The sequence below is a fragment of the Podarcis erhardii genome (genome assembly GCF_964252035.2).
Source record: "Podarcis erhardii genome assembly, chromosome: 13".
NCBI lineage: Eukaryota > Metazoa > Chordata > Lepidosauria > Squamata > Lacertidae > Podarcis > Podarcis erhardii.
The window spans coordinates 25,241,779-25,267,825 of NC_138502.1; the positions used below are offsets into that span (position 1 = coordinate 25,241,779).

General features: G+C 43.1%; 2 protein-coding genes across 2 annotated transcripts in view; one reads left to right on the forward strand and one right to left on the reverse strand.

The window, feature by feature from the left end:
* The window catches only part of LOC309327038 (olfactory receptor 5AP2-like), a gene marked incomplete at its 3' end in the record, with an annotated part of 234,818 nt that overhangs the window by 197,065 nt on the left and 11,706 nt on the right, over nt 1-26,047 (forward strand). The gene's annotated exons all lie outside the window — the stretch shown is intronic.
* On the reverse strand, nt 5,151-24,653 carry LOC309327455 (cytosolic phospholipase A2 gamma-like). The gene is made up of 14 exons (XM_081836747.1): nt 24,418-24,653; nt 23,468-23,584; nt 22,358-22,500; nt 18,453-18,651; nt 17,603-17,711; nt 16,307-16,447; nt 14,710-14,763; nt 13,954-14,019; nt 11,100-11,228; nt 10,792-10,917; nt 9,011-9,118; nt 7,985-8,139; nt 6,518-6,692; nt 5,151-6,029 (listed from the first exon to the last, which is right to left on the reverse strand). Exons 1-14 carry the CDS (start codon nt 24,439-24,441, stop codon nt 5,872-5,874), a joined length of 1,704 nt encoding a protein of 567 aa, XP_081692873.1. The 5' UTR covers nt 24,442-24,653; the 3' UTR covers nt 5,151-5,871.

Here is a 26,047-nt window from a genome sequence, read left to right on the forward strand (position 1 = left end):
CACCGCTCCTGTTGTGCACTGGTGTCAAGTATATATGCCGCTGTAATGCTATGAGCATATATTTTTGCTATGGGAGAGGTTTTACAGAAACCAGAGTTTTTTTCAGCTATGCCAAAAAATGCCCACCCCACAATCAATTCAACCCTTCCTGGTGGATAAATACAGACTTTCCCCCTGAAAAAAATACAAAAGAAAGGCATATGTCTTGGGTTGCTACATTGTTTATTAACTTGGTAGAATAGAATTGAGGAACCTTTTTAGCTCAAGGTCCACATTATCTTATGAACAACCTTCTGAGGTTCACGTATCAGTAGGCTTGAGGTAATGAATGTGCCCCTTAGCTTTGTACAATGGGCTTATTCAGCCTCACAAGAATTGGAGGTTTCCAAATGTAAACTTCATGGTCATTGGGTAATAGGGTGGATATTAACCAGATAAGTGACAGGGAGCAGAGGCAGGAGTAAAGTAGAACTGGCCCTTCCATTGATTAGACAGCAGGAGGCTTCCTGCTACCTTAGGTGGCAAATGTTGAGGTGCAGGGGGCAGTGGGGAGGTAAGCTGATGAAGGATAGACCTGTGTGTGTCTTGTGACCTGCTTTGTGCACCCTAAACTACCCTGCTGCCCTCAGTTGTGGTAGACCATTGTCAGGGGCGTCTTGCCCATAGAGGCAAGTGGCGCGGTGCGCCAGGGCACCAAGTTCTGAAGGGTGCCAGGGAAGAGGCAGAGGCTGGATGTGGCACCTCCCAGCATCAGCTCGCTGTCCTCACCCGCCTCCGCCATGCCGCACTGAAGCAGCACCACACCCAGAGCCTCTGCCTGCCATGGCCACTGTGACACGGGCAGCAGGGAAGAGGCGGAGGCTGGGCGCGGCATCAGCTTGCCGCCCTCGCCTACCTCGCTGAAGCAGTGCCATGCCTGGAGCCTCCACCTCTTCCCTGCCGAAGGAGCTGCCCTCCAGCCGCTGCCCACCTCCTTCAGCTCTGCAAAGCTGCCAGCAGAACCGTAAAAAGGTTGGCAAATCCACTTCCGACCTTGGGAGGAGGTGGTGTTGCGGGCTTCCAGCCCTGCGTGATCTAGGGAATCCTCTGCCACGTCATCCCCCTGGCCAGCCAATCGGCTGGCTCGGGGTGTGTGGCTTGCCACATTTAGGGCAAGCGCGGCAGAGGAGCTCCCTCTTTGCTGCCGATCAGTTGGGGAATTTCGCAACGCGGTTGTTGCTTCTCACTTCTGTCTTGTGTTTTTGTCTTAGGTATTTTGCGGTTGGTTCAGCTGAGTGGAACCTCGTGGAAGCCTTGGTCTATTCTACAGTCATGTCGCTCGTCTGCAGCTTTAAAACTATCGGAGATCAGCTGAGGGGTGCAAGGAGTGCGGTTAGTGTGTCGGCAAGGGAGTGGGAGAAGGGAAACCCACCCGTTGCCTCCTTAGGAGTTTGGCTATTGGGCTATTGCGTTAAACCACCTCCCCCTCTCCAAGATTTTCTCCCGCACAGGGATCTTTCGCATACCCCCTCAACCGTTTTTCCCGACTTTTTGGCAACTCTGGGAAACGGGGGGGGGGACAGAGGGATCTTTGCACCATGGTGCCTGATATACTTAAGACAGACCTGACCATTGTAATGGGCTGGCTAGATGCAGAGGAGTGATGGGAGGCACTAGTTGGAGAACCCCACAAGGGATTCTTCACCCCAAATGAAGAAGGTTCAGATTGGTGGTGGGACGATGATGTGGTCAGATGGAGAAGATTAAGCACACTGGGAAAAGGAGGTGTTGGCAGCTGAGGAGGTAACAGGATTTAGTGGGCAGGAAGAGTCTGTGGCAGAGAGCAGTCAAGAACCAAAGGCAGAAGAGGAGGATTGAGAGGAGGGGGGACAAGAGGCAGCAGTGAATTAGGCTAGTGAGGAAGCCAGGCTGTCTCCCCATCCTGTGATGGGCAGCTACCCTCCTCCCTGGTCTTCTAGTACATGAAGAGGTATGAAGAGGGCAGAGCAATGATAAGCAAGTTGAAGGAACCTCAGACTGATTCGGAAGGAACCAGGGGACTTTCACTCCTCACAACTGCCTAATTCAGGAAAGATCTGCTGGGAAGAATTGCTCCGCTCACTAGGCCTAGTCTCCTGAGCTGTTTTGAGCTTTCTTTGAATAAAGGGAGTTAACTTCACTAATACCGTTATTGCTGACCTGTTCCTGATACCCACCCAGTGAACCATGCTATTCCATTGCTGTTGAGATAAGCTTCAACTGCCAACCCAGACAGCTTTTGTATGTGGATTGTGTGTCTGTCAATGCAAATTAATGTTAAGTTGCCATACTAAATAGATACCAAGGCTGGTGTGGCTTAAAATAAATGGCATAACTGAAAGCCTAAGGGGTTAACAAAAAGTGGATCTGAATGAACGATTCAGCAAAAGTAGATGTCAGAGAGACAAACAGCTCTGTGTTTACAAAGATTTAACTGTTCTGTTGATGCATGATTTGTCACAGGAACCTGCAAAAATGTATTTCGAAGGGTTTTGCCCCTGTGGTTCCTGGCAGGGCTACTCTCTGCGACACACACACCACTTTTAGGAGATGATTTGTTCAAACCAGGGGTAGCCAACCTAGTGCTCTCCAGATGTTTTTGAATACAATTTAGCCCTCAGCCAGAATGGCCAATGATCAGGGACGATGGATGGCACCTTATTGGCCACCCCTAGTCTATGCAGAAACACCTCTGAGATAGGTGCTTAGCAAAACACATTACATGAAGCCATGATATGCATATTTATCTCAGACTCTTGGATGCTACTCTTCAAAAGCTTTCCTAAGGTAACCTACACTAGAAACACACTAAATATGTGTGTGCTTGTGTTTCTCTCTGTGTGTAATGCAATTTATCATAATAAAAGCAGATAATCAAAAGAACAATGGAGTTTAGAAGTAGTAGTTGGTAAAAACATCATAAAAAACAACAATCAGATATTAAAATCCACAATTTAAATACCCAATAAAATAATATAAACTACTATTCAGTGTTTAAAAGGAAACAAAGAGAACATCAGCCAAATCTGTGTGCCATAAAAGAGTGATTTTCTGCAAGGTCTTAAGTATGGTTGACCAGAAATAATGGGATGGATCAGGAGAATACATTAGACTTGAATACATTAGAGCCAGAATATCTGTTTATTGTGTAGGTGTGAGAAGCCTGGACTTCCAGATGTTTCTGGACTCCAATTCCCATCAATCTCAGCCAGAAATGGTCAGGGATGATGGGAGTCCAGCAACTTCAGTTTGGCCGCCCACAATCTAGTCCCATTGAAATCAATAGGAATTAGGTTAGTATTTCAATAGGAATTAGGTTAGCTTTGAGAAATCTGACTCCTATAAGTTTATAATTGAACTTGCCCAGGCCACACATCCCCGATCAATTCTTGGGCAGGACTTCCTTTTTAAAAACACCCTTCTGAATTCTGAACATACCAATGCAGCTCTTTAAATTCTGACTTGAAGTTACATACCAAATATATACAGATGCAATCATCACACATTCTCATGGAAGTAAATTGCTTTAAATATGGTTTTATGTTTTATTTTGTAAACAACTTTGAGGTATTTTCTTTTTCAATCAAGTGGTATATGAATTTCATGAAATAATAAACAAATAACTGCTGTTCCAAAATTTCATCCACATGCTTGGGCTGCAGAGGTTAGGAGGTATGCCCTGCTCTGATGGGAGTAGGCTTGTGTGCAAATGGGGAAACAGAGGGAGTTGTTTGGGAACGTTGACAAAAGGATTGCAACATGTCTGCAGTTTCTTGTTCCACAATGCATTGCTCTGAGGAAAGATTCTGTGCATTCATGCAGGGTGAGGCAAATGTGTTCTGTGTTTGATAGTGTTTAACTTGTGCATCAAAGAACTTTGTTTTCTTCTTTACTTAATCAGCATGTCATTTGTTTGTGGATGAATTGATGTTGATATGTTCCACAACGTAACTAAGATTCTTCACATTTTTTGCTCTTTCTTTCCCCATTAAACATTCGGCAAATTTGTTTAAAAATGCTTGCTTTTTGCTATAGTACTGGTGCTTAATTAAGAGTGTGACAAGAAAAAAAATCTGTAACCACAAGTCTTCTTTGTCTAACTTGGTCACATGCTGGATGGGTGCATGTTTGAGTTATGAGGAGCATATTTGCTTGCAAACTTTGTCCATAACTTTTGAATGGCAATGGATAGCCTGAGTTCATGGGGGGAGGTGAGGGTATGTCATGGTATACATGAATAGCAAAGTCCTTATTAAAGGGTGGCGCTGTGGGTAAAACCTCAGCGCCTAGGACTTGCCGATCGTCAGGTCAGTGGTTTGAATCCCCGCGGCGGGGTGTGCTCCCGTTGCTCGGTCCCAGCGCCTGCCAACCTAGCAGTTCGAAAGCACCCCCGGGTGCAAGTAGATAAATAGGGACCGCTTACTAGTGGGAAGGTAAACGGCGTTTCCGTGTGCTGCGCTGGCTCGCCAGATGCAGCTTGTCATGCTGGCCACGTGACCCGGAAGTGTCTTCTACTTCCTGTGTAGAATTTGCCACATTGATGGAGGAGCAAGGCCACACTTTTAGCCTCCTCCATGACATGACTACCCCTTTCTGCAATAAAAGCTTGCTATTTGTAGTTATCAGCAGCAAACTTCCATGTGCAAGGATCTGCACATGAATATTCCCCCCAGTCAGGGCAACCAGTTGTGCAGGTCTCCCAGTCATGTGGGAGTCATGAGCAGGTATTCACACATCACAGAGAAAGCTCAACCACACACTGCACATGGTTCTTGCAGTACTGATGTAAAGGCAAGGCTAAAAGCATGGTCCTGCTTCTCCTTCAACACAGCAAAGCCCTACACATGAGTAATGTGTGAATAGAGCACATGTGGTATTATATATCTGAGTGAGACTCAGGTATAGCCTTTGGTCCAAATGTATCTGTCTACTACTGCCAGTCCTTCATTGCCAACTAGAGATGTAAGAAGGCAGTAATTTTCATTCCGACCTGTATTCATCACAGTCTGTGTTTCCATCTCGCTGCGGTTCAGTTACTCATTTACTCATTTACTCATCTCACAGTCACTATTTCATGTAACTATGTAACTCATGTAACTTATATCACATGAAATGAAAGGATACATCAAAACAATTTTTAAAAGGTATTTCATTACACATCATTTGAGGACATAAAGACAACAGTGGATGCCAATTTTATTTGATTGATTTCCATTCCCTGACCACAGATGGATCGTAAATGGCAATTTGAGATTTTATTCTTCCGCTGAACTACAGTGGTACCTCATGTTGCGAACCACCCCCCTTACAAATTCTTTTGGTTACGCGCTCCGCTAACTTGGAAGTAGATGCCCCTTGTTGTGAACTTTGCCCCAGGATGTGAGCGGAAATCGCACTTCAGCGGCGTGGCAGAAGCGGGAGGCACCATTAGCGGAAGCACACCTCATGTTACGAGTGGTTTCTGGTTACAAATGGACCTCTGGAATGGATTAAGTTCATAACCAGAGGTACCACTGTATAGATACTAACCATAGTTTGTAGTTCCAGAAATAAGAAACTGAAGTTAGTTCAATATTGGGTCCCCTCATAACTGCAATAAATCCCAACGTTTGTTAATTTAATTTCAAGTCAAACTTCAGCATTGTGTCCAAATGAGGCCATTGATATATGCTATGTTTTTATTGATCAGTAATATATATACTGATCAGATACTTTTAGAATAGTGGATACAAATTGAGCCGATAATAACAATGATGCTGACAAAAGTTAGAACTCTAGCAGAGGAAAAATCCTTGTTATGTGAACTTTGTTGTCAAGCAAATGTTGAAGAGGAAAAAACTTTACTTAAGCCATTTATGAAGGAGGACCTACAACATTCTTGATCTCTTCCAAGATCTTTTCGTGAACATTTGCTACATTTTGCTTTGCTGCAGTGAGCAACTTTTCAATCTCCTCCTTTGAATAGCTCATCTTGAATGTAGAAAACTGTTCTCTGTATTCATGAATTTTATCTGAAAATGAGAGTTGCTGTGTATTAATGAATTATAAGGAATTGAAAATACATTCCATTAACTGTAGGGAAAAATTACAACACTGAGCATGACTCATCCGTCCTACTGAAAAAGAGGATGAAAGACTTCTTCTTTTTCCAGTGATCCTAGGAAGTGTTCATATTCTAATTCTGAATTTGCTCCCCATCATCACTAATAAAAATTGGAGTTTTGCTGAGCCAAATGAAATTAAATCTGCTTGGTGGGTCAAAGAGTTGTATGAAACTGGAGAAAGGAAGATGGTATGGGAAATTCAAATGTTGGAACTGTAAAAACCTTGCTAGCAAAAGGAAGTAAGAACTACAGGGAGATTGGTTCAGTTTAAGCATAAGGAAGGAATTCAGCACTAGAAGTAAAATGATGTATCCAATTATTTTGTCTTGGTAATTTTTTAACTCCACTATCTGATCAACTGCACACTTACCAAATGGATCTCATCCACACATTACCTGAACAGTTGACTTTGTTGAACAGTGGACAGTGCATGACAGTTGGGACACATTCTGCATCTCCTCTGAAAATATAGCAATCCTTCAAATCATCCGTGTCCTGCAGCTCTTTCTCATCTATCTTGGGAAATGGGATTCCATGTTCCTCACAGTATTTAATGGCTTTCTTAATGGTCTGAACCGAAGGAGGAAGTCTGTAGTTAATTACCATATCCACTTGGGTAAATAGCAGCTGACTGAAAAGAATACTCATGGCTACTTCCTGGATAGCAATAGGGACCCTTCAGACATTACCATCATGACATGGGAAGTGATACAGTTAGACTCCCACCTAAGCTGCTTTAGGAAGTCCCAGGGCACTTTTACCCCACCCATCTGGCTGGGTTTCCACAGCCACTCTGGGTGGCTTCCAACACATATAAAAATGTAATGAAATGTCAAACATTAAAAACATCCCTGTACAGGGCTGCCTTCAGATGTCTTCTAAAATTGTGCAGTTCTATATCTCCTTGAAGGGTCGTGGGTGGTGCTGTGGGTTAAACCATAGAGCCTAGGACTTGCCGATCAGAAGGTTGGCGGTTCAAATCCCCGTGACGGGGTGAGCTTCCGTTGCTCGGTCCCTGCTCCTGCCAACCTAGCAGTTCAAAAGCATGTCAAAGTGCAAGTAGATAAATAGGTACCACTCCGGCAGGAAGGTAAACGGCATTTCCGTGCGCTGCTCTGGTTCGCCAGAAGTGGCTTAGTCATACTGGCCACAGGACCTGGAAGCTGTACACCGGCTCCCTCATCCAATAAAGCGAGATGAGCGCCGCAACCCCAGAGTCAGTCACGACTGGACCTAATGGTCAGGGGTCCCTTTACCTATATCTCATTGACATCTGATGGGAGGGCACTTCTGATATCACAGAGTGGCGTGAAAAGGAGTAATGCCATGGTAGATACTGGTAAGGAATCTTCAGAAGGGAGTTTTAGATAACAACATATTAGAATCAAAGAATTGAAGAGATGGAAGAGATCCCCAATGGTTATGAGGTCTAAGCTCCTGCAATACAGGCACAGCAGCTAAAGAACCCCTGACAGACAGCCATCCAACCTCTGTTTAAAAGCTTCCAATGAAGGGGAGTCCATCTTCTGAAGTAGTCCATTCTGCTGTGGAATGGCTCTTACCATGATAAAGTTATGCCTAATGTTTTGTTGGAATCTTTTTCATGTAATTTGAATCCAATGGTTCAAGTCCTACCTCTGGAGCAATAGCATACAAGCTTCCTCCATCTTCCATGTAACAGCCCTTCAGATATTTGAAGATGACTACCAACATCCCACTCTCCTATCTAAATTTATTTTATTTAAACCTAAAACATGGATACCAAAGCTTATGTAATATTTTTTTAATGAATCCTAACAGAATTATCCTTTGACCAGAATTTTAGCCATGTTTGATTGCCCATGTAAATTAAATGAATTTACCAGAAAAGGATCTCCGGCACTGAAGTCAAAGGATAGGATCAACTTCACTTTCCTCTCAGACTGAAGTACGGATGGGTAAGCAGCATTTATCGCCAGGCCAGCATCAATCAGAGAGACAACCTGTTTGCTTGTCAAGTCAGGACATTCAACATCCGCTAGACATATGAAGTGAAACAGAGCATCGATACAAAGCTTTTGGAATCAATATCAACCTGCTGCCTAGGTACCGTAGTTATTAAGTTAGTTATTAAGAAGCCATACCAATACTACTACTGCTTATATATGGGCAAATCTGTCAATTTCAGTCCCTCACCCCACCCCAGTCTTCAGTTTGTCATATTTCTGCATGAGAAATGTCTACAGGCTGATGAAAGGTGTAAGTGGATTGAGCCCATGTAAAGGATTTGAGAGCTGAGCCAAGTGCACAAGTCCTACTAACCTGCCATCGGCATCCCAAATCAAGTCCACTCATCTATAGTAAAGGTACCTCCTACGCAGATGCAATGAGTGGGCAACTTCTCAAACCATAACCCTTTGCCAGCGGTTTCCTTGAAGGCCATGAGCAATGTGTGCAATGAGCTGTTTTTATCTATGATACAGATATCACACTCTGCATCATAACCAGGTTATTCCATGACATTCATGAAGCTATGGGCTCACAACTCTGGGAATTCAGGCAAAAAGTGGTAGGTGTGAATAAGTGGCTGGTGGGCTGTACTACATGTAAGTGCCAAGGCCTTGGCTGGTTCAGATAATTATAGTTAAGTACCTAGTTACTGATCCTATAATAGAAAGGAAGGAAGGAAGGAAGGAAGGAAGGAAGGAAGGAAGGAAGGAAGGAAGGAATATTATCAGGAAATGCTCCAGGAAGCAGCTATATGTTACCACAAGCTGTATCTTCCTGGGTAGCCATATTTGGGTGGGGGGAGAGAGAGATTTTGCTGCAGCCCAAGAACATAATATTCAGAACAGTGGTATCCATATATATAAAAATAAAATAATAATATCAATGCAACATATGCTTACAGCAGTGGTACAGGAAGTTATTAGTGCTTCCCCATGTCCAGTTCAAAAGGCATAAATACGTCTTTCTCACCACATCATGTAAAACACGGAGGGAATCACTGGCAAAACCTAAAAGGGAATAATATTCAGAGTCAGGAATGGGGGAAAATAATTTCACCATTTTTTTTAATTTGGAAAGGCAGTATCCAAATAAAATGACTGACTGGTTGACTGAACATGGAATGAATCTATCTTAAAACAGTCAAGTTGTCATCCCAGACTCTGTCTGAGATTAGAGCTCCCCAGATCATTTGGTTCTATAGCAGGGATAGCCAACATAGTGCCCTCCAGATGTTATGGACCACAACTCCCATCATGCCCTGACCATTAGCCATCCTGGCTCAGGCTAACAACAACTGGAATCTAAAAACTTATGGAGGGCACCACGTTCAGTTCTCTCCATTGCAAATCTTTTCACTTGACAAAAAGTTAGGGTTCCAGGTGGAGAAATCGAAGTTAGAAACAGAATTGTTAGAACCAAAGACTAAGGTACTATCTAGAATGTATAACTTGCTGTTAAAATGGAACACACAAGACGAAATGGTTAAATCGGCTATGATAAAGTGGGCACAGGACATTGGGCATAACATTATGTTCGAGGACTGGGAAAGGTTATGGACCACTGGGCTGAACTTCACTGCATGTAATGCTCTGAAGGAAAATGTAATGAAAATGATATATAGATGGTACATGACCCCAGTTAAACTTGCCAAAATATACCATTCGTCTGATAATAAATGTTGGAAATGTAAAGAAAATGAAGGAACATTCTTTCACCTCTGGTAGACATGCCCTAAGATGAAGGCTTTCTGGGAAATGATATATAATGAGCTGAAAAAGGTATTTAAGTATACCTTCACTAAGAAACCAGAGGCCTTCCTTTTGGGTATTGTCGGCCAGAAGGTGCTAAAGAAGGACCGAACATTTTTTATGTATGCAACAACGGCAGCAAGGATACTCATCGCAAAAAACTGGAAAACTCAAGATCTACCCACACTGGAAGAGTGGCAGATGCAGCTGATGGACTACATGCAACTAGCCGAGATGACTGGCAGAATCCGAGACCTGGGAGAAGAGAGGATTGAGGAAGACTGGAAGAAATTTAAGATGTATTTACAAAAACATTGTAATTTGGTTGAATGTTAACAAGGATGCTAGATTATAAAAAATTGGCCACCACTAAATTAGATTTTGAATTTGATGATAAGTGAGATTAAAGAAAACATAAATTTTATGGAGAATTGTTAGATTATACTTGAATGAGTGGATATAAGATCGTAAACAAGTTGATAATTTGCTTGGAAAAATCTTTTAACGATGTAAATGGGAGCGGGAGACGTGAGGGAGTCCAAAGAAGTGATGAAACTACGTTGTGATAGAAGTAAGATTGTTTATTATTGGTGCATTTGTATTTAAAAACTCTAATAATAAAAAAAAGCAAATCTTTTCACTCATTACAACTCTTTAGTGGTAAAATGGATTTCCAAGGTCCAAAGAGTAGCAGATTTTTTTGAACCCCATGACATGCACTGTTATTGTGGATAAGTTTGAAAAGAAGAAAAAATGGGGAAGGAAGAGGTCTAACACTTGGGCATAAAAAGATGAAGAATAAAGAGAGACACTCTTCCAGATTACATTGTACTACCAAACTCAATCTTTGAGGACTCAAACTACCAATCTTTGAGGAGACTTTCGGGAAGAACAGCTGCTCAAAGGCAACGTACGGTTGCTATTACACTTGCCTCCAAAATCCAGGTCCAGTGCTTGACACAGTCTCATACAGTCTTTCTTTCTTGTTTCCGCATTAGCAGAAAACCAGGTCTTGCAGATCTCTCTAAGCAGTTCATAGCTTCTGCTGGAACTATGGTCTATTTTTGCAGACAAAATGACATGGAGTGTTAAAACAGGAAAAGAAAAATGAGCAATAGTTAAGGGTACATGAAAGACTTTTACTTCACCAAAGCTTTATTAGGCATAACAAATATAATATATTAAACAAACTCATCTTAATTTGCAGCAAGATTTTGGATTTTTTCTGACGTTCACTTACTTTTCAAAATGTTGCGGAGGTGGTCAAAATGCTTATCTGCTGTCCTTCCATCTGATGTTTCACAGAGGTGAAGCTCTAGAATGGACTGATAACCCTCATAGAGTGTCTTAAGTTTCTGGTCATCTTGATCTTGGCAATAAAAGAGCATACAAAAGAGAATTACAAATACTCAAGCCTGGCTTAAGACATATTGCTGCTCGAGGCAGAACAGCATATGCAACTCCACTCTACCTCCAAGTGTAGGTGCATAGTCTCTTAAGACTGACTAAATTATTTTGGCATCTGATTTAGATCTGGTTTAACGATGCCCATTAGCTTAGAGCTGCAGAGCCACTGAAGCCTCTCTGCTGCCACCTGCTGGTAAAGTTACTCCTCCTCCACCGCCTCTCAACTTCTGTGTCTAGAACAGGCATCCCCAAACTTGGCCCTCCAGGTGTTTTGGGGACTACATCATCCCTGACCACTGGTCCTGTTAGCTAGGGATGACGGGAGTTGTAGTCCCAAAACACCTGGAGGGCCAAGTTTGGGGATGCCTGATCTAGAAGAAAACGACTCATTGATTGCACCCCAAAACAGACTTTGAGTAAGGCCTAAGGGCACAAACAACAAATAGTATAGCTAGACGTTGGGAGGAAGTGGGACATTCTAGACTAAAATCTATTTGTGTACTGCTTGATTCATGCTGTTAGCTGAAAACATACTATTGCTTCACATGGGGTGGTTGTGCATTGTGGAAAGGCTGCCACTCACACACCTTTTTCATGTCGTAAGCTACCTTGCGCATGGTTTATACTTTGGAAAAGTGGGGTACAAATAAAATGATGTATGTATGTAAAGGTAAAGGGATCCCTGACCATTAGGTCCAGCCGTGACCGACTCTGGGGCTGCGGCGCTCATCTCGCTTTACTGGCCAAGGGAGCTGGCGTACAGCTTCTGGGTCATGTGGCCAGCATGACTAAGCCGCTTCTGGTGAACCAGAGCAGCACACGGAAATGCCGTTTACCTTCCCGCCGGAGCGGTACCTATTTATCTACTTGCACTTTGACGTGCTTTCGAACTGCTAGGTTGGCAGGAGCAGGAACCGAGCAACGGGAGCGCACCCTGTTGCAGGGATTCGAACCGCCGACCTTTTGATCAGCAAGTCCTAGGCTCTGTATGTATGTAAAGCCCATCAAAATTAGTGTGATTTACTTATGAGCAGACATGTATAGGATTGTACCATAAAGCAGAAGAATACTCATATAATACAAAATACTTCTATAGAATCATAGAATTGTAGAGTTGGAAGGGACCCCAAGGGCCATATCATTCAACCTATATATGGTAGTCCATGCAGGAATCGCAGCTAAAGCATCCATGGCAGATGGCCATTCAATCTCTGCTTAATACCTCCAATGAAGGAGAGTCCACCACTTCCTGAGGGAGTCCATTTGAACATCAAACAGCTTTTACCATCAGAAAGTTCTTCCTGATGTTTAGTCAGGAATATATTTCTTGAACATTAGACCTTTTCTGATCCCATGGTTAGGTGGAGGGGCATGGGAAATGCTTCACGGTTGTCCCAGCAATACTTCACCAAGTTTGGAGGCTGATGATGGCAATAACTGAATTCAACCTGAGAAATATTGAACTCAGCCTGTTGAAACCCTTAGGCACATATTCTAGTGATCAACATGGTACCCTCCAGATATTATTGTGCTACAACTCGCATCATCCCTTGTCATTGGCCGTGCTATCTGGGGCTGGTGGGAATTGAAGGCCTAATAACATCAAAACAGCCACAGGTTTCCCATCACTTTGGTAGAGTATTTAAACAATTTATTTCTGGTGGGCAAAACTGATATTGCCCCTTCTGCCTGTTTTTCCTCCCAAAAAATGCCCTGGGGGCACCACAAGCTTTGCCATTCTTTTGTTTCATCCTTGATGGAATAGACACTAATGTAGTGAATTGAATGTATTATTCCGGTCACAGACCAGTTCCAGCCCACATACAATATCAAGGAAGATATAAAACACGATAGGAATACATTTGAATTTGCAATTAGGTATAACAGGGACACTACAGATATAGCAACAGTTAAAAAATATAGAAATTAAAACTTAGTCGCTAACATATAACCTAAAATTATCATTTAAGGCCTTAATCATTGTGATAGCACAGCTTGTTCCCTAAGTTTAATGGCAAATGCACAGAATTTAGCTACACTAATAATGATCTCAGGATCCTTGTCCTCTGTCAGGGAATTTAGACACCACTAATGTAGTACTTGTAAAGGTAAAGGACATCTGGACAGTTAAGGCCAGTCAAAGGCAACTATGGGGTTGCAGCACTCATCTCGCTTTTAGGCCAAGGGAGCCAACATCTGTCCACAGACAGCTTTCCGGGTCATGTGGCCAGCATGACTAGACTGCTTCTGGTGCAACAGAACACCATGACGTAATCCAGAGCACACGGAAACGCTGCTTACCTTCCTGCAGTACCTATTTATCGACCTGCACTGGCATGCTTTTGAACTGGGAGCTGGAGCTAGGACAGAGAAATGGGAGCTCACCCCGTCGTGAGAACTGGAACCGCCAACCTTCCGATCGGCAAACCCAAGAGGCTCAGTGGTTTAGACCACAGTGCCACCCGTGTCCTTACCTTTACCTTAGTACTTGTGCACCTTGTAACACTCTCTGCATATGGGTGGATAGCAACACAGTCTTACGCAAGCACACACATGAGAAAAGCACAAACAAAAACCAGGAAAATTGCAACACTATGAGTTATAGACATTAACACACACAACTGAACTTGAAATCAAATCCAAGTACAAGGGAGACCAGGATATTAATGTTGGTTGCAACATCTTACCTAAGTTTGTTGAAGCTGAGGAAGAGTCTCCTGATCTCTTTTGTTTTAGATAATTCAGCAAAGAATCTTGAAAAAGAAATGTGCATGTTCACACACAATGAGAAGAGTCAAAGGGTCTTCTGATCCAGCATCCTGTTCTCACATCGGCCAACCAACCTAATGTCTAAATGTTGGCTTGGGATATCTGCTTGCAAGAGCACACTCCCCGCTCATGGTTCTCAACAACTGGTATACAGAGCCAAACTGCCTCTGAACAGTATGAAAAACCATCTTTCCCAAATGCAACAAGTAGTAAAATAGCTGGCAATATTCAGGTTGCAAAAAGGGAGGGGACAACCAATACATTGTTCAGACTTCGAATTTTCGATTTTCATTTTTACAAAATATGGCGCCTCCTTTCAACAATACCATAATCACTCATCAGCCTTTGTTCACCTAGAGACTTTGTTTGTCCTAGAGACAAGATACAGGTTTAAAGATACTGCATTCACCAGTTCTAATACTAAGTGAAGCTTTGAATCACTGCAAAGGGCTAGTGTCCCCAGATTCCCTTCTTCTTCTTTGGCCAAAGTGAACGAAATATGCAGGCACCAGCTCACCTCCAGAGTGAATTAAACCTGCAAAATTGTATGCAGATGCACCCACAGGTTTTCATGCAGGAAACCTTCCAAAATACCCAAACCTCAATCCACTTTATAATTCAGAGTGCACACAGAGCCCATGCATATTTAAAAAAAGAAGATAAAAGAGCAATACCTATTATAGTCCTATAGAGTTCTTGTTCACTTCCAAGGGCACTTCCCCATAAACCTAAAAATAAGAAAGCTGTGGCATTAACAATCATATGTTTCACCTGGTGGCAGTAAAAGTAACGACAAAGTTAATATTTTATTTTTTTATGACATAATATCAGCACAGAAAGGGAAGGTTATGAATGTAATCACAGACAAAGAGCCCATTTTTGTATGGGTTGTTAGCACCAGGGCTTTCTGCTGTAACCCATCCTCACTAGGGATAGACAAATCTGCTAAATTTGTTTTCTCAAAATTTCCCATTTTTCCAATGTTAAGCTCAGTTTGCCCATTTTTGCAGTTGCTGTTGTTGCTGCTGCTGCTGTTGTTGCATTTTAAAATTTACAGATATACATCATCTTTTCTTCTTCATTTATGTGCATTTACTCTTCTAAACTTGTTCATTTCCATAATACAATATTTGACTTCCCCCTACCTCTTTACAGCTTCATCATCTCTCTTTATTTCATTTTCCTTTGTACTGTGTTCTAGTATTCTTTCAACCCTCTCTTTATGTAGGATATCTTATCCAGCTATCTATTTATTTTGTGAAATTTAATCTAGGCACATCCGAGTTTTAATTTGGGAACCATGTTTACACTTAATTTTTAAAACAATCCCATTCTTTTTCTAAACCTTACATTTGAGTGATTTCTTATTGCTTGTGTCATTTTGGCTAGATCTACATATTTACACAATTTCATTTGCCATTCTTCCTTAGTTGGTATTGAATCCCCTTTCCAATATTTGGCAATTAACACTCTACCAGCTGTTGTTGCATATAGAAATACTCTTTTGCTTTCTTTTGGGATGTTTATTGTCATAATGCCCAATAAGAAGGCTTCTGGTCTCTTAATAAATGTTTATTTTTTTTAAAAAAAAAAGGGGGGGTTGCAAGAATATTTGTATGCATTCTCATGCACATTTGTCCTACCATACCCAATTTTAAAACACAATTTTGTCTACTAAGCGTATGCTTGTGTTCACATTTCATTAGTGCATGTACTTTTGTATGCATTGTTTAGTTGGGGAACTGTGTCACAAAAATTGGAAAGCAGCCAGTTCCAAAGGAGAGGTGTGTTTTGTTTCATGAAGTACAAATTTGTTAGGTTCACATTAGCAGGAAAACTGAACAGATTTGTTATGTACTGAGCTTGGATCCTAGAACAATAGGCAAGTAGGATCCTAGAAGGCAGCAGCCCAATCAGGCTCCAGGAGGGGAGTTGAATCAGCCAATCAAACGGGATCCATTGTGTAAATAATGTATACATAGGCAGAGATTTTGGGGAAGACTCACTCCCTGTTTGACATGAGCTGAAATAAAGAGCATGAAATCAACATAAGACTCCGAATATATTTCAAGATTCATCCTCCATCTGTAGTTATCACACACATCTGACGAAGGAGTGGCTGGTACATAGCTTATTTGTTTGATCTAGACATTCAGGAGCCTCCTCTACATTCCTATTCATTGGGCATGAGAACACAGAATCTGTTACTTTGCTTGGAATTTGGCATTCTGAGAATGGCATGCTCTTAAGATGCTGAAGGAGGTCAGGTACCTTGCAAATAGCAGATATCTCTTTTCTTCTTTTCTTCTGTCAGTTGCCCATTTTCAAATATGCTCCCAAAGTGCTTCATATCTACATATGCTCCCAGGCCAGGAACCCCAGCTTCATGTGGGGTGAATTCGAACCAGGTGCCTGGAAAACAAACAAAAGATTGGAGGAAAAGATATGAGAAGGGCTGGATGCCCAGGGGAAATATGAGCAAACCTGCCACCAACATCTCCCTTACAGCAACAAGAGAAACATCTGTTGGGATTTTGAAAGAAGTTGAAACAAATTTCAGTAAGATTAGTAACTTCCCTCAGGGTGGTGAGTAAAGACTTCTCACATCTAAATGGTGAAATAGGAAGAGATGTGCTACTTTAACATTTACATCATGAAGAGGCAGAATGACAGCTTACAGCATAATTCCAACCATGTCTACTCAGAAGTAAAACCTGTTGAAATCAGTGGACCTTCCTTGCTCCTGGGGAATCCGAGTGAGGGTTTCAGCATTAGCCATTTTAACACTCAGCAATTAAGTAAAACTGTTTTCTGTCCTGATACATCTGGCTACAGTGGTACCTCGGGTTACATACGCTTCAGGTTACAGACTCTGCTAATCCAGAAATAGTGCTTCACGTTAAGAACTTTGCTTCAGGATAAGAACAGAAATCGTGCTCCGGCGGCGCGGCAGCAGCAGGAGGCCCCATTAGCTAAAGTGGTGCTTCAGGTTAAGAACAGTTTCAGGTTAAGAACAGACCTCCAGAACAAATTAAGTACTTAACCCGGGATACCACTGTATTTGCAGAGCCAATATTTGGGTGTGGAGTAGATAGTTATGGCCTTATCTGCACTATACATTTAAAGCAGTATCATACCACTTTTAAAAGTCATGGCTTCCCCCAAGAATCATGGGAACTATAGACTGTCAATGGTGCTGAGATTTAAGAGACCTCCATTCTCTTCACAGAGCTACAATTCTCAGAGTGGTTTAATATTCAGTCCCTCTTCGCAGAAAACTCTGGGGATTTTAACACTGTGAGGGAAATATTATTGTCTGCTCCAAATACTGGAAGTGGGCTGGATGTTAATTAAAATTAATTAATTGCATGCCTGGATTCCATTCACCAGTTTTCTCTTCCTTTGCAAAACTTAGTTATAGAAACAGAGCTGAATGGGAGTTTGGAGGTCATCTTGTTCAAGCCCCTGCTCAATGCAGGACGCGACTGCTATCACCTCCAACAAATGGCTATCTGCCTGTTTTGATTTTCTTAGACACAATATGTATGTCTGAATAGATATAATTACCTGCATGTTGTTGCTCATAGGTTTGCTTGTCCACAGCATTATAGATCGGGTAAGGATTTTTCCCATTCTCACAAGCTCCCCTGTGCACAGGTAGTTCAGACTCATCAAGCTGAAATGCAGGCATTTGGTTAAATTAAATTAATTTGATACCTAAATGGCTTCCAAACTACTCTTGGCCCTCCTTAAAGGTAGCTTCAACCCTGGTCTTCCAAGAATGCTATGTATAACACAGCCTCAAAGCACTTCTACCCACATGGGTGAAATAATATACTAATACTACTAATAATAACATATACACATATCCCTTCAGTCCTTCCTAGGTACCTGGTCTTTCTACAGGCCACACCCCTCAACAGCCCCGCCCAAGTGCTTTTGCCATACTGGGATGTGACCCTGAACTGTAATAGAGCCTCTCATATCTGTTGCTTCACCTAGTTTTGGCTTTGGTCCTGCCCAGGGCCTTCTTGCCCATAGGCACTAGGGGTGCAGGGCACCCAGGCACCAGGCTCTCAGGGGCGCCAGGCCGAGAGTCTGGGGCCCGAGAGTTGAGTCCGAGGAAGAGCCCGCCCATCAGTTGGAACGCCACAGGGGGCTCTTCTGCTGCGGGCGGCTCTGCGCCGCAAGTTCGGGGGCGACAGAGCCAGCAAGATGCTGAGGCAGCCGACCGGCTCTGCCCTCCTGCACGCCTGGGACTAGGCACCTGGGGGCGCCGGGCGGATCTTTGCATATGCTTAAGACAGCCCTGGTCCTGCCCATCTTTGGTATGTGGCAATGGAAATGTGATTTCCCACCCTTGTAGAAGAACGTGTGTGTGTGTGTGTGTGTGTGTGTGTTACAGTTCTCCACTCACCTCGTTTAGTAGTTTATGCACAAGGAAATAGGACCAGAAATCAGTCAAAGAGTAACATTCATCTTCCGCAGCCCCAATCACAGCTTTCATTGCCTTCTGAAATTCCCACTGGCCTTTGACAAGGGTTTCACACTGACTTTTTTCTAAGGCTTCTATTTTTGCTGCCCAGTCTTCATGTTTGTAGAGAGCTGAAATGCACCTTTTAATGAAGCAGAACATTTACGTTGGAAAACATGCGAAGGATTTCTGTGCTAGTCATTTGGAGTGTATTCAGGGCCGGATTCAGGTTTGATGAGGCGCTAAGCTACTGAAGGTAATGGGGCCCTTTATATGTCCAGCTGTCCTTTGTCAACAACAAATTGTCACTGTTTTTTGTGTTGAATTTATGCTATATGGTAATTTATGGACCTAATAGGTATCTAAAGCCATTTGCACAAACCGAAATATGTATTTTATAAATAATAATAATAATAATAATAATAATAATAATAATAATAATAATTTATTTATACCCCGCCCATCTGGCTGGGCCTCCCCAGCCACTCTGGGCGGCTTCCATAGAAACCAAAAATACAGTAAAATATCACACATTAAAAACTTCCCTGAACAGGGCTGCCTTAAGATGTCTTCTGAATGTCAGGTGGTTGTTTATCACTTTGACATCTGCTGGAAGGGCGTTCCACAGGGTGGGCGCTATTTCCGAGAAGGCCCTCTTGCATGGTTCCCTGTAGCTTTGCTTCTCGCAATGAGGGAACCGCCAGAAGGCCCTCGGCGCTGGACCTCAGCGTCCGGGCAGAATGATGGGGGGGGGGAAACGCTCCTTCAGGTATACTGGACCAAGGCCATTTAGGGCTTTAAAGGTCAGCACAAACACTTTGAATTGTGCTCAGAAACGTACTGGGAGCCAATGCAGGTCTTTCAAGACCGGTGTTATATGGTCTCGGCGGCCGCCCCCAGTCACCAGTCTAGCTGCCGCATTCTGGATTAGTTGTAGTTTCCGAGTCACCTTCAAAGGTAGCCCCACGTAGAGTGCATTGCAGTAGTCCAAGCAGGAGATAACCAGAGCATGCACCACTCTGGCAAGACAGTCCGCAGGCAGATAGGGTCTCAGCCTACGTACCAGATGGAGCTGGTAAACAGCTGCCCTGGACACAGATTTGACCTGTGCCTCCATGGACAGCTGTGAGTCCAAAATGACTCCCAGGCTGCGCACCTGGTCCTTCAGGGGCACAGTTACCCCATTCAGGACCAGGGAATCCTCCACACCTGCCCGCCTCCTGTCCCCCAAAAACAGTACTTCTGTCTTGTCAGGATTCAACCTCAATCTGTTAGCCGCCATCCATCCTCCAGCCACCTCCAGACACTCACACAGGACCTTCACCGCCTTCACTGGTTCTGATTTAAAAGAGAGGTAGAGCTGGGTATCATCCGCATACTGATGAACACCCAGCCCAAACCTCCTGATGATCTCTCCCAGCGGCTGCATGTAAATGTTGAAAAGCATGGGGGAGAGGACAGAACCCTGAGGCACCCCACAAGTGAGAGCCCAGGGGTCTGAACACTCATCCCCCACCACCACTTTCTGAACACGGCCCAGGAGGAAGGAGCGGAACCACTGTATGACAGTGCCCCCAGCTCCCAGCCCCTCAAGACAGTCCAGAAGGATGTTATGGTCGATGGTATCAAATGCCGCTGAGAGATCCAGCCGAACTAGGAAACAGCTCTCACCTTTGTCCCTAGCCCGCCAGAGATCATCAACCAGTGCGACCAAGGCAGTTTCAGTCCCATGATGAGGCCTATCAAAGTAATTGTAATTTTTTTCCTTTAATTTTTTGGGGCCCCCCAAGAGAGTGGGGCCCTAAGTTATAGCTTATTTAGCTTATACATAAATCCAGCACTGAATGTATTCATATGACTGAGCCATGAGAACGCTGTTGTCACATGGTAAAACCAGCTTGTTGGCACATTATCTTTAATACATAAATTTTGACACAAGGATTCTGTTTTAGCTGCTTCTTGTATCTATCCCATAGTAATTGCATTTATTCTCTATACAGTGGTACCTCTAGTTATGAATTGAATTCGTTCTGGGGGTCCGTTTTTAACCTGAAACTGTTCTTAAATAGAGGCGTGCTTTCGCTAATGGGGCCTCTTGCTGCTGTTGCACCGCTGGCACATCATTTCTGTTCTCATCCTGAGGTAAAATTCTCAACTCAAGGTAACTCTTCCAGGTTAGTGGAGTTTGTAACCTGAAGCGTTTGTAACCTGAGGGGTTTGTAACTCGAGGTACCACTGTATAGAATTATGTATCAATGTGTGGTTTAATTCTTGTATCCCTGTGTTTTGTAACAGTCTCTCTTTCTGTCTTTCTACATTGTGTAAACTACTGAATCACTGTATCTCTTGCTTATCTATCCCTGAATGACTGTGTAGTTCAAGGGCACAGATGGTCAGGAAGTTTAAGTTAGTGTCTCCTCGATCTTCCCCAAAACTTGGAAAGATATAAGAATGGTATGTTAATGACTTTTTGATGGACAGAAGAAGGTAAAGTAAAGCAAGACAGTTTTAGCTCCCTGACCTCTCCTTTCATGTATGCATCCTATGAGCTAATGATTTATTGCCTTCTGGGTAGTTCTCCTAACTGATGATTCTGGTTTGGAAGCTGTCCTATTTCAATAGCTTATTTCTCCGTAAACTGGGTTCCTGCTGGATGCTAAACTTGTCTATCTCTCTTGGTTGTGCTTTTCTTTAAGGTGTTATTACCTGGGCACGAGCCATTTAGAGGTGGTTTAGAAGTAAAAAGGCTGAAATGCACCTTTTAATGAAATAGAACATTTATGTTGGAAAAAATGGAAGGATTTCAGATGTGACCCTCATTAGGAATTTATTTTGAAGGAATCTGTAGAACCGGGTAATGAGAACGCTGTTGTCATGTGGTAAAACCAGCTTGTTGGCACATTAGCTTCTGTCAGTCACTGTGTAAGGTTCACTTCTTCCTGCAACACTGGTATTGCCAAACCTCCCCAGGCCATAGCAGAACAGCATCTTGTTCTTACTCTGGCCATTCAGATGTCTACAGGAAGCCCATGTATAGGACATGTTGCAATAGCAACTCCCTACTCCACCCTGGATCCTCGGCAACTGTTATTCAGAGACTTTGGATCTTTGATACTGGAAATAGTGTTTAGCCATCATGAACAGAAGCTACTAATAAGCTTATTCTCCATGAATCTGTTTAAAAGCCACTCAGAGTGGTGGTAGCGACTGCACCTTCTGGCAGAGAATTCCATACTATGTGCAGTATTAAGAAGCACTTCTTTTTATCTATCCTGAATCTCCCCACATTGGATGATCCTGGATTCTAGCATTATGCAAAAGAGAGGGGGGGAGAGAGAGAGAGAGAGAGAGAGAGAGAGAGAGAGAGAGAGAGAGAGAGATGAATTCTTAAACCTTAAACAACCATATCATTTACCAAAAGCTACCAAAAGGCAGAGGGCCTTCTCGGTAGTGGTGCCCACCCTCTGGAACGCCCTCCCATCAGATGTCAAGGAAATACTATCTGACTTTTAGAAGACATCTGAAGGCAGCCCTATTTAGGGAAGTTTTTAATGTGTGATATTTTATCACTTTTTAATTCTGTTTGGAGCCGTCCGGAGTGGCTGAGGTATTAGTAATAGTAGTAGTAGTAGTAGTATTGGAGTAGCTGGAGCTGTCGGGAGTTGTAGTTCAAAATAACTGCAGGGCACTGGGCTGTGAAAGGTGAGGCAAAGCATATTTATGTATTTATAAATGTAACACTTACTTGCCAAGATGGCTTCTAACTTCATCTGAACTAGCTAGCAAGGCAAATAATTCTACCTTCTTAAGTCCTGAATTTGCTCTCCCCTCTACCACTCTGCACTTACCAGGTAGAACCTGACACCCCGCCCAAGTACATCACACAGTCCAAGAGGTTGTATTTCTTCAGCTCCACTAGTGTCCCATAGAGAGCAATCACAGCCCGCACAGCTCCACCTGATCCCAGGACAGCAATATTTGGGATTTGGTCCTAATGGAAGGAATGCAGATATACTCAGTAAGTAACCTCTGTAGGTTAGATATTGTTTGACATCAACTTTGATGTCTTTGAATTAAATACAGGGTGATTCATAATGAATCATAATTTTTCGCTCTATAACACGCACCCAACCATAACACGCACGTAGTTTTTAGAGGAGGAAAATCCGTAGGCATGCCACCCGTAGGCATTTCCTCCATAACACGCACAGACATTTCCCCTTACTTTCTAGGAGGAAAAAAGTGAGTGTTATGATGCAAAAAATACGGTATACAGTTTCCAGATGCTGTAAAATAGTAACAGGCGATGACACTGACCGCAACTGTGAACTGTGAGGTAGATGTACTCGTAAAGTTTGTGTTCTGCTACTGAGGGAAGTGACGTAGGCGATAGTGCATGTGTCTTGAAGAAGAAGAAGAAGAGTTTGGATTTGATATCCCGCCTTTCACTCCCTTTAAGGAGTCTCAAAGTGGCTTAACATTCTCCTTTCCCTTCCTCCCCCACAACAAACACTCTGTGAGGTGAGTGGGGCTGAGAGACTTCAAAGAAGTGTGACTAGCCCAAGGTCACCCAGCAGCTGCACGTGAAGCAGCGGAGATGTGAACCCGGTTCCCCAGATTACGAGACTACCGCTCTTACCCACTACACCACACTGGCTCATGCGACTAATCAGGCAAAATGGCTGTGTCTGCAGTGGAGAAGACGTGTTGTGTTCTTGAATTAAGCAGAACGGAATCCCAGAGGGATACGTAAATGGAGGTACGACTGTATTTGGCAGGTAACAGTCAATGGCATTTAGTGTTTCCAATATCCGATGCTTTACCTGATAATGTATTTACAGTTTAATACCAGATAGAGATTGCAAAAAGTCTGAAGCTGCAACCATATACAAACTTGTCTGAGAATAAGCCCCAGTGAACTCCTTCCTTTGAGGCAGACACACAAAATGAATTCCTACCTCATTATATGGAATCCCAAGCTTGCCAAGGCCTTTCTTCACCTCTTCCTTCCTGGCAGCTGTAGCTGCTTTTTCACCCTCTGAGAGTGCTTTAGAAATACGGACCTTAGCTTCTCCCTGCCAAAAAAATACAAAACAGATTCAACAGAACACTTACAGTCACATGCCAACACGTACAAAGCAGAGCACTTGATACTTACCATGTGTTGACCTTCAGCCAAGAAAGCTAGTATCTTAATTTGATGCAATGACATCTGTGGCTGTGTTCCCCAGCTCTGTATAGTGATATCCACACTGGGTTATTTCACACCACACTGTTCCTTATTTGGGAGGTGTGAGATGCTTCCATTCAAATATCTACTTTGCCATGTGGCAACAGTAGCAAATGAAGGTGCACACCAACCCTTGGCTGAGTCTACTATAATATACCCGCTCGGTGTTGCTATATGCCCAGCTCTCATCACTCTTAGCCAGCATAGCCAATAGTCTGGGATAACAGGAGATATAGACCAATAACATGGGGGGTGGGGCTACAGCTTCCCCAGCCCCTCCACACAATTTGAACAGAATTTCTGTAGAAATGTATAGAGGTGTCAACTGGTAGTTAGGGGTGACAAATGTGGGACTTTCCAAACACCATTTTTGGTGTTGGCAGTTGATGAGAAATATACTACATTTTTTTTTTCTATGTTTGCTTTAGCAGTCCAACTGATGAAGACAAAATTTCAGTAAACAACATTGTTCTGGCAACCACTTATGCTAAGACCTAACAGACTATATATTTGTGACGGCTATTAACAAATAAAATGGACTCACAGACAACAACTACCCACATCCCTGCTCATGGGCTATGCTGGCTGGGGTTGATGGGAGTTCAACAACATTTTGAGGGTACCACGATGGCTGTCACAGTGACAGGTGCACTGCTAATTCTCAGAGGTATAGCTTACCTTCCCAGTTGCATTACTTGCCATCTTCTCTTCCCTATTTCTTCAAGGTCGGTTCAGTTCTTTTACACTCAAATGATGGCGTAGCCGAAGGGCTTCCTCTAAGTGTCAGGGTTTTAAATTTCTGGCAGGCACTGAGCCTGCGGTGTTCCTCTTTTCTTCACATTAAGCTGACTTCCTGCACGAGATTCAGCATTCCACAGTTCTACCCGGACTCTGCTACTGGCCAGTACTGAATGACTCAGGAGAGTGGGAGGGAATGTGTTTAGAAGTAATACGATCCCTTCAATATTTGCCTTACAGCTGCTGCTCCAGGCTTTCTATTTGCAAGGCTGGCGGATTTAACTAATTGAAAGCATCAGCTGTTGCAGTTATCCCAATTTTGCTGGTGTGGGTGTGTTTGGGAGGAATGCTATAGTTTGTTGGCTCATTTTCTAAGATCTTTGGCTTGCCACATTCTGAAGACATGGAATGACTTAAAAATCAGCATGGGCAAAATAGCTCCTCCATACTTTCTTGGAACTATTAGTTTTCCTTAAATATGGTGGCATAGAATATCAATCATTTTTCAGGGGCAGGTAGGGGTGACCCAAGACATTTTACATCCTGGGGCAAAGGAGAAGATGATACCCACCCTCATTTCATGTAAAAATGCAAATTGGACCTTTAGTTGAATCTTACTTCTGAATTTTCAATGGAATCGCATTGTCCACTGCACCTGAAGACCAGACCTAATTTATAAGGTGCATGGTGGGCTATGTGAGAGAAATAGCCCAATTTTCAGAAGGAAATAGCAGAAGTTGCTGACCCAAACTGATAGCTTTTCTGATAGTTCTGTATAGGGCCTCCTTGACATGTCTATTTCTCAAAAGAAACAGTCAATTTTGTTTCAGCCACGGAATGATAACTGCAACTCTAGAGAGGTTATGATGGTGTTACTTAGAAAACCACTTATCCAGGAGCTACAAATAGAGCCTACCATTCATGAGTGAGGTGTAGCACAGTGGCTTGCAGATGGCTAAATATCAATTGTACCACATCACAGCCAGGAGATATAAATATTCATATGATTCATATATCCTGCTTTTCTGTTAGATCTGTTTCGTACTTTTTGGCAAAGTAAAGGTCCGTATTTCTAAAGCTCTCTCAGAGGGTGAAAAAGCAGCTACTGCTGCTAGAAAGGAAGAGGTGAAGAAAGGCCTTGGCAAGCTTGGGATTCTATATAATGAGGTAGGAATTCATTTTGTGTGTCTGCCTCAAAGGAAGGAGTGCAATGAGGCTTATTCTCAGACAAGTTTGTATACAGTTGCAGATTCAGACTTTTTGCCATCTCTCCAGACTGAACAATGGGGGTAGAGACACTCCTTCAGGTTTGCAGGGCCAAAACCATTTATGGCTTTAAAGGTCAGCACCAACACTTTGAATTGTGTTTGGAAACATGCTTGGAGCCAATGTAGATGCTTTAAGACCGGTGTTATATGGTCCTGGGTGCCGCATTCAGGATTAAATGGATGTCTGCTGCTTCCGCTGCACCAGCTAATCTCACCAGTGTCGGAGTGGGCTGATTAGAAGGCACTTTGACAAGTCTATCCACCCCCCAAAGGAGCTGGCCTTGCCCAGATAAAGCTTTTAG

What these genes read in the sequence shown, in the direction of transcription:
- LOC309327455 (XM_081836747.1), bottom strand. Translation starts at nt 24,441, where the DNA reads ATGGCAAGTAATGCAACTGGGAAG. An exon ending in TTGGGATTCCATATAATGAG is followed by an intron (nt 22,501 to 23,467) that starts GTAGGAATTCAT and finishes TCCTTCCATTAG; the next exon opens with GACCAAATCCCAAATATTGC. An exon ending in ACTCTATAGGACTATAATAG is followed by an intron (nt 14,020 to 14,709) that starts GTATTGCTCTTT and finishes TTCTTTTTCAAG; the next exon opens with ATTCTTTGCTGAATTATCTA.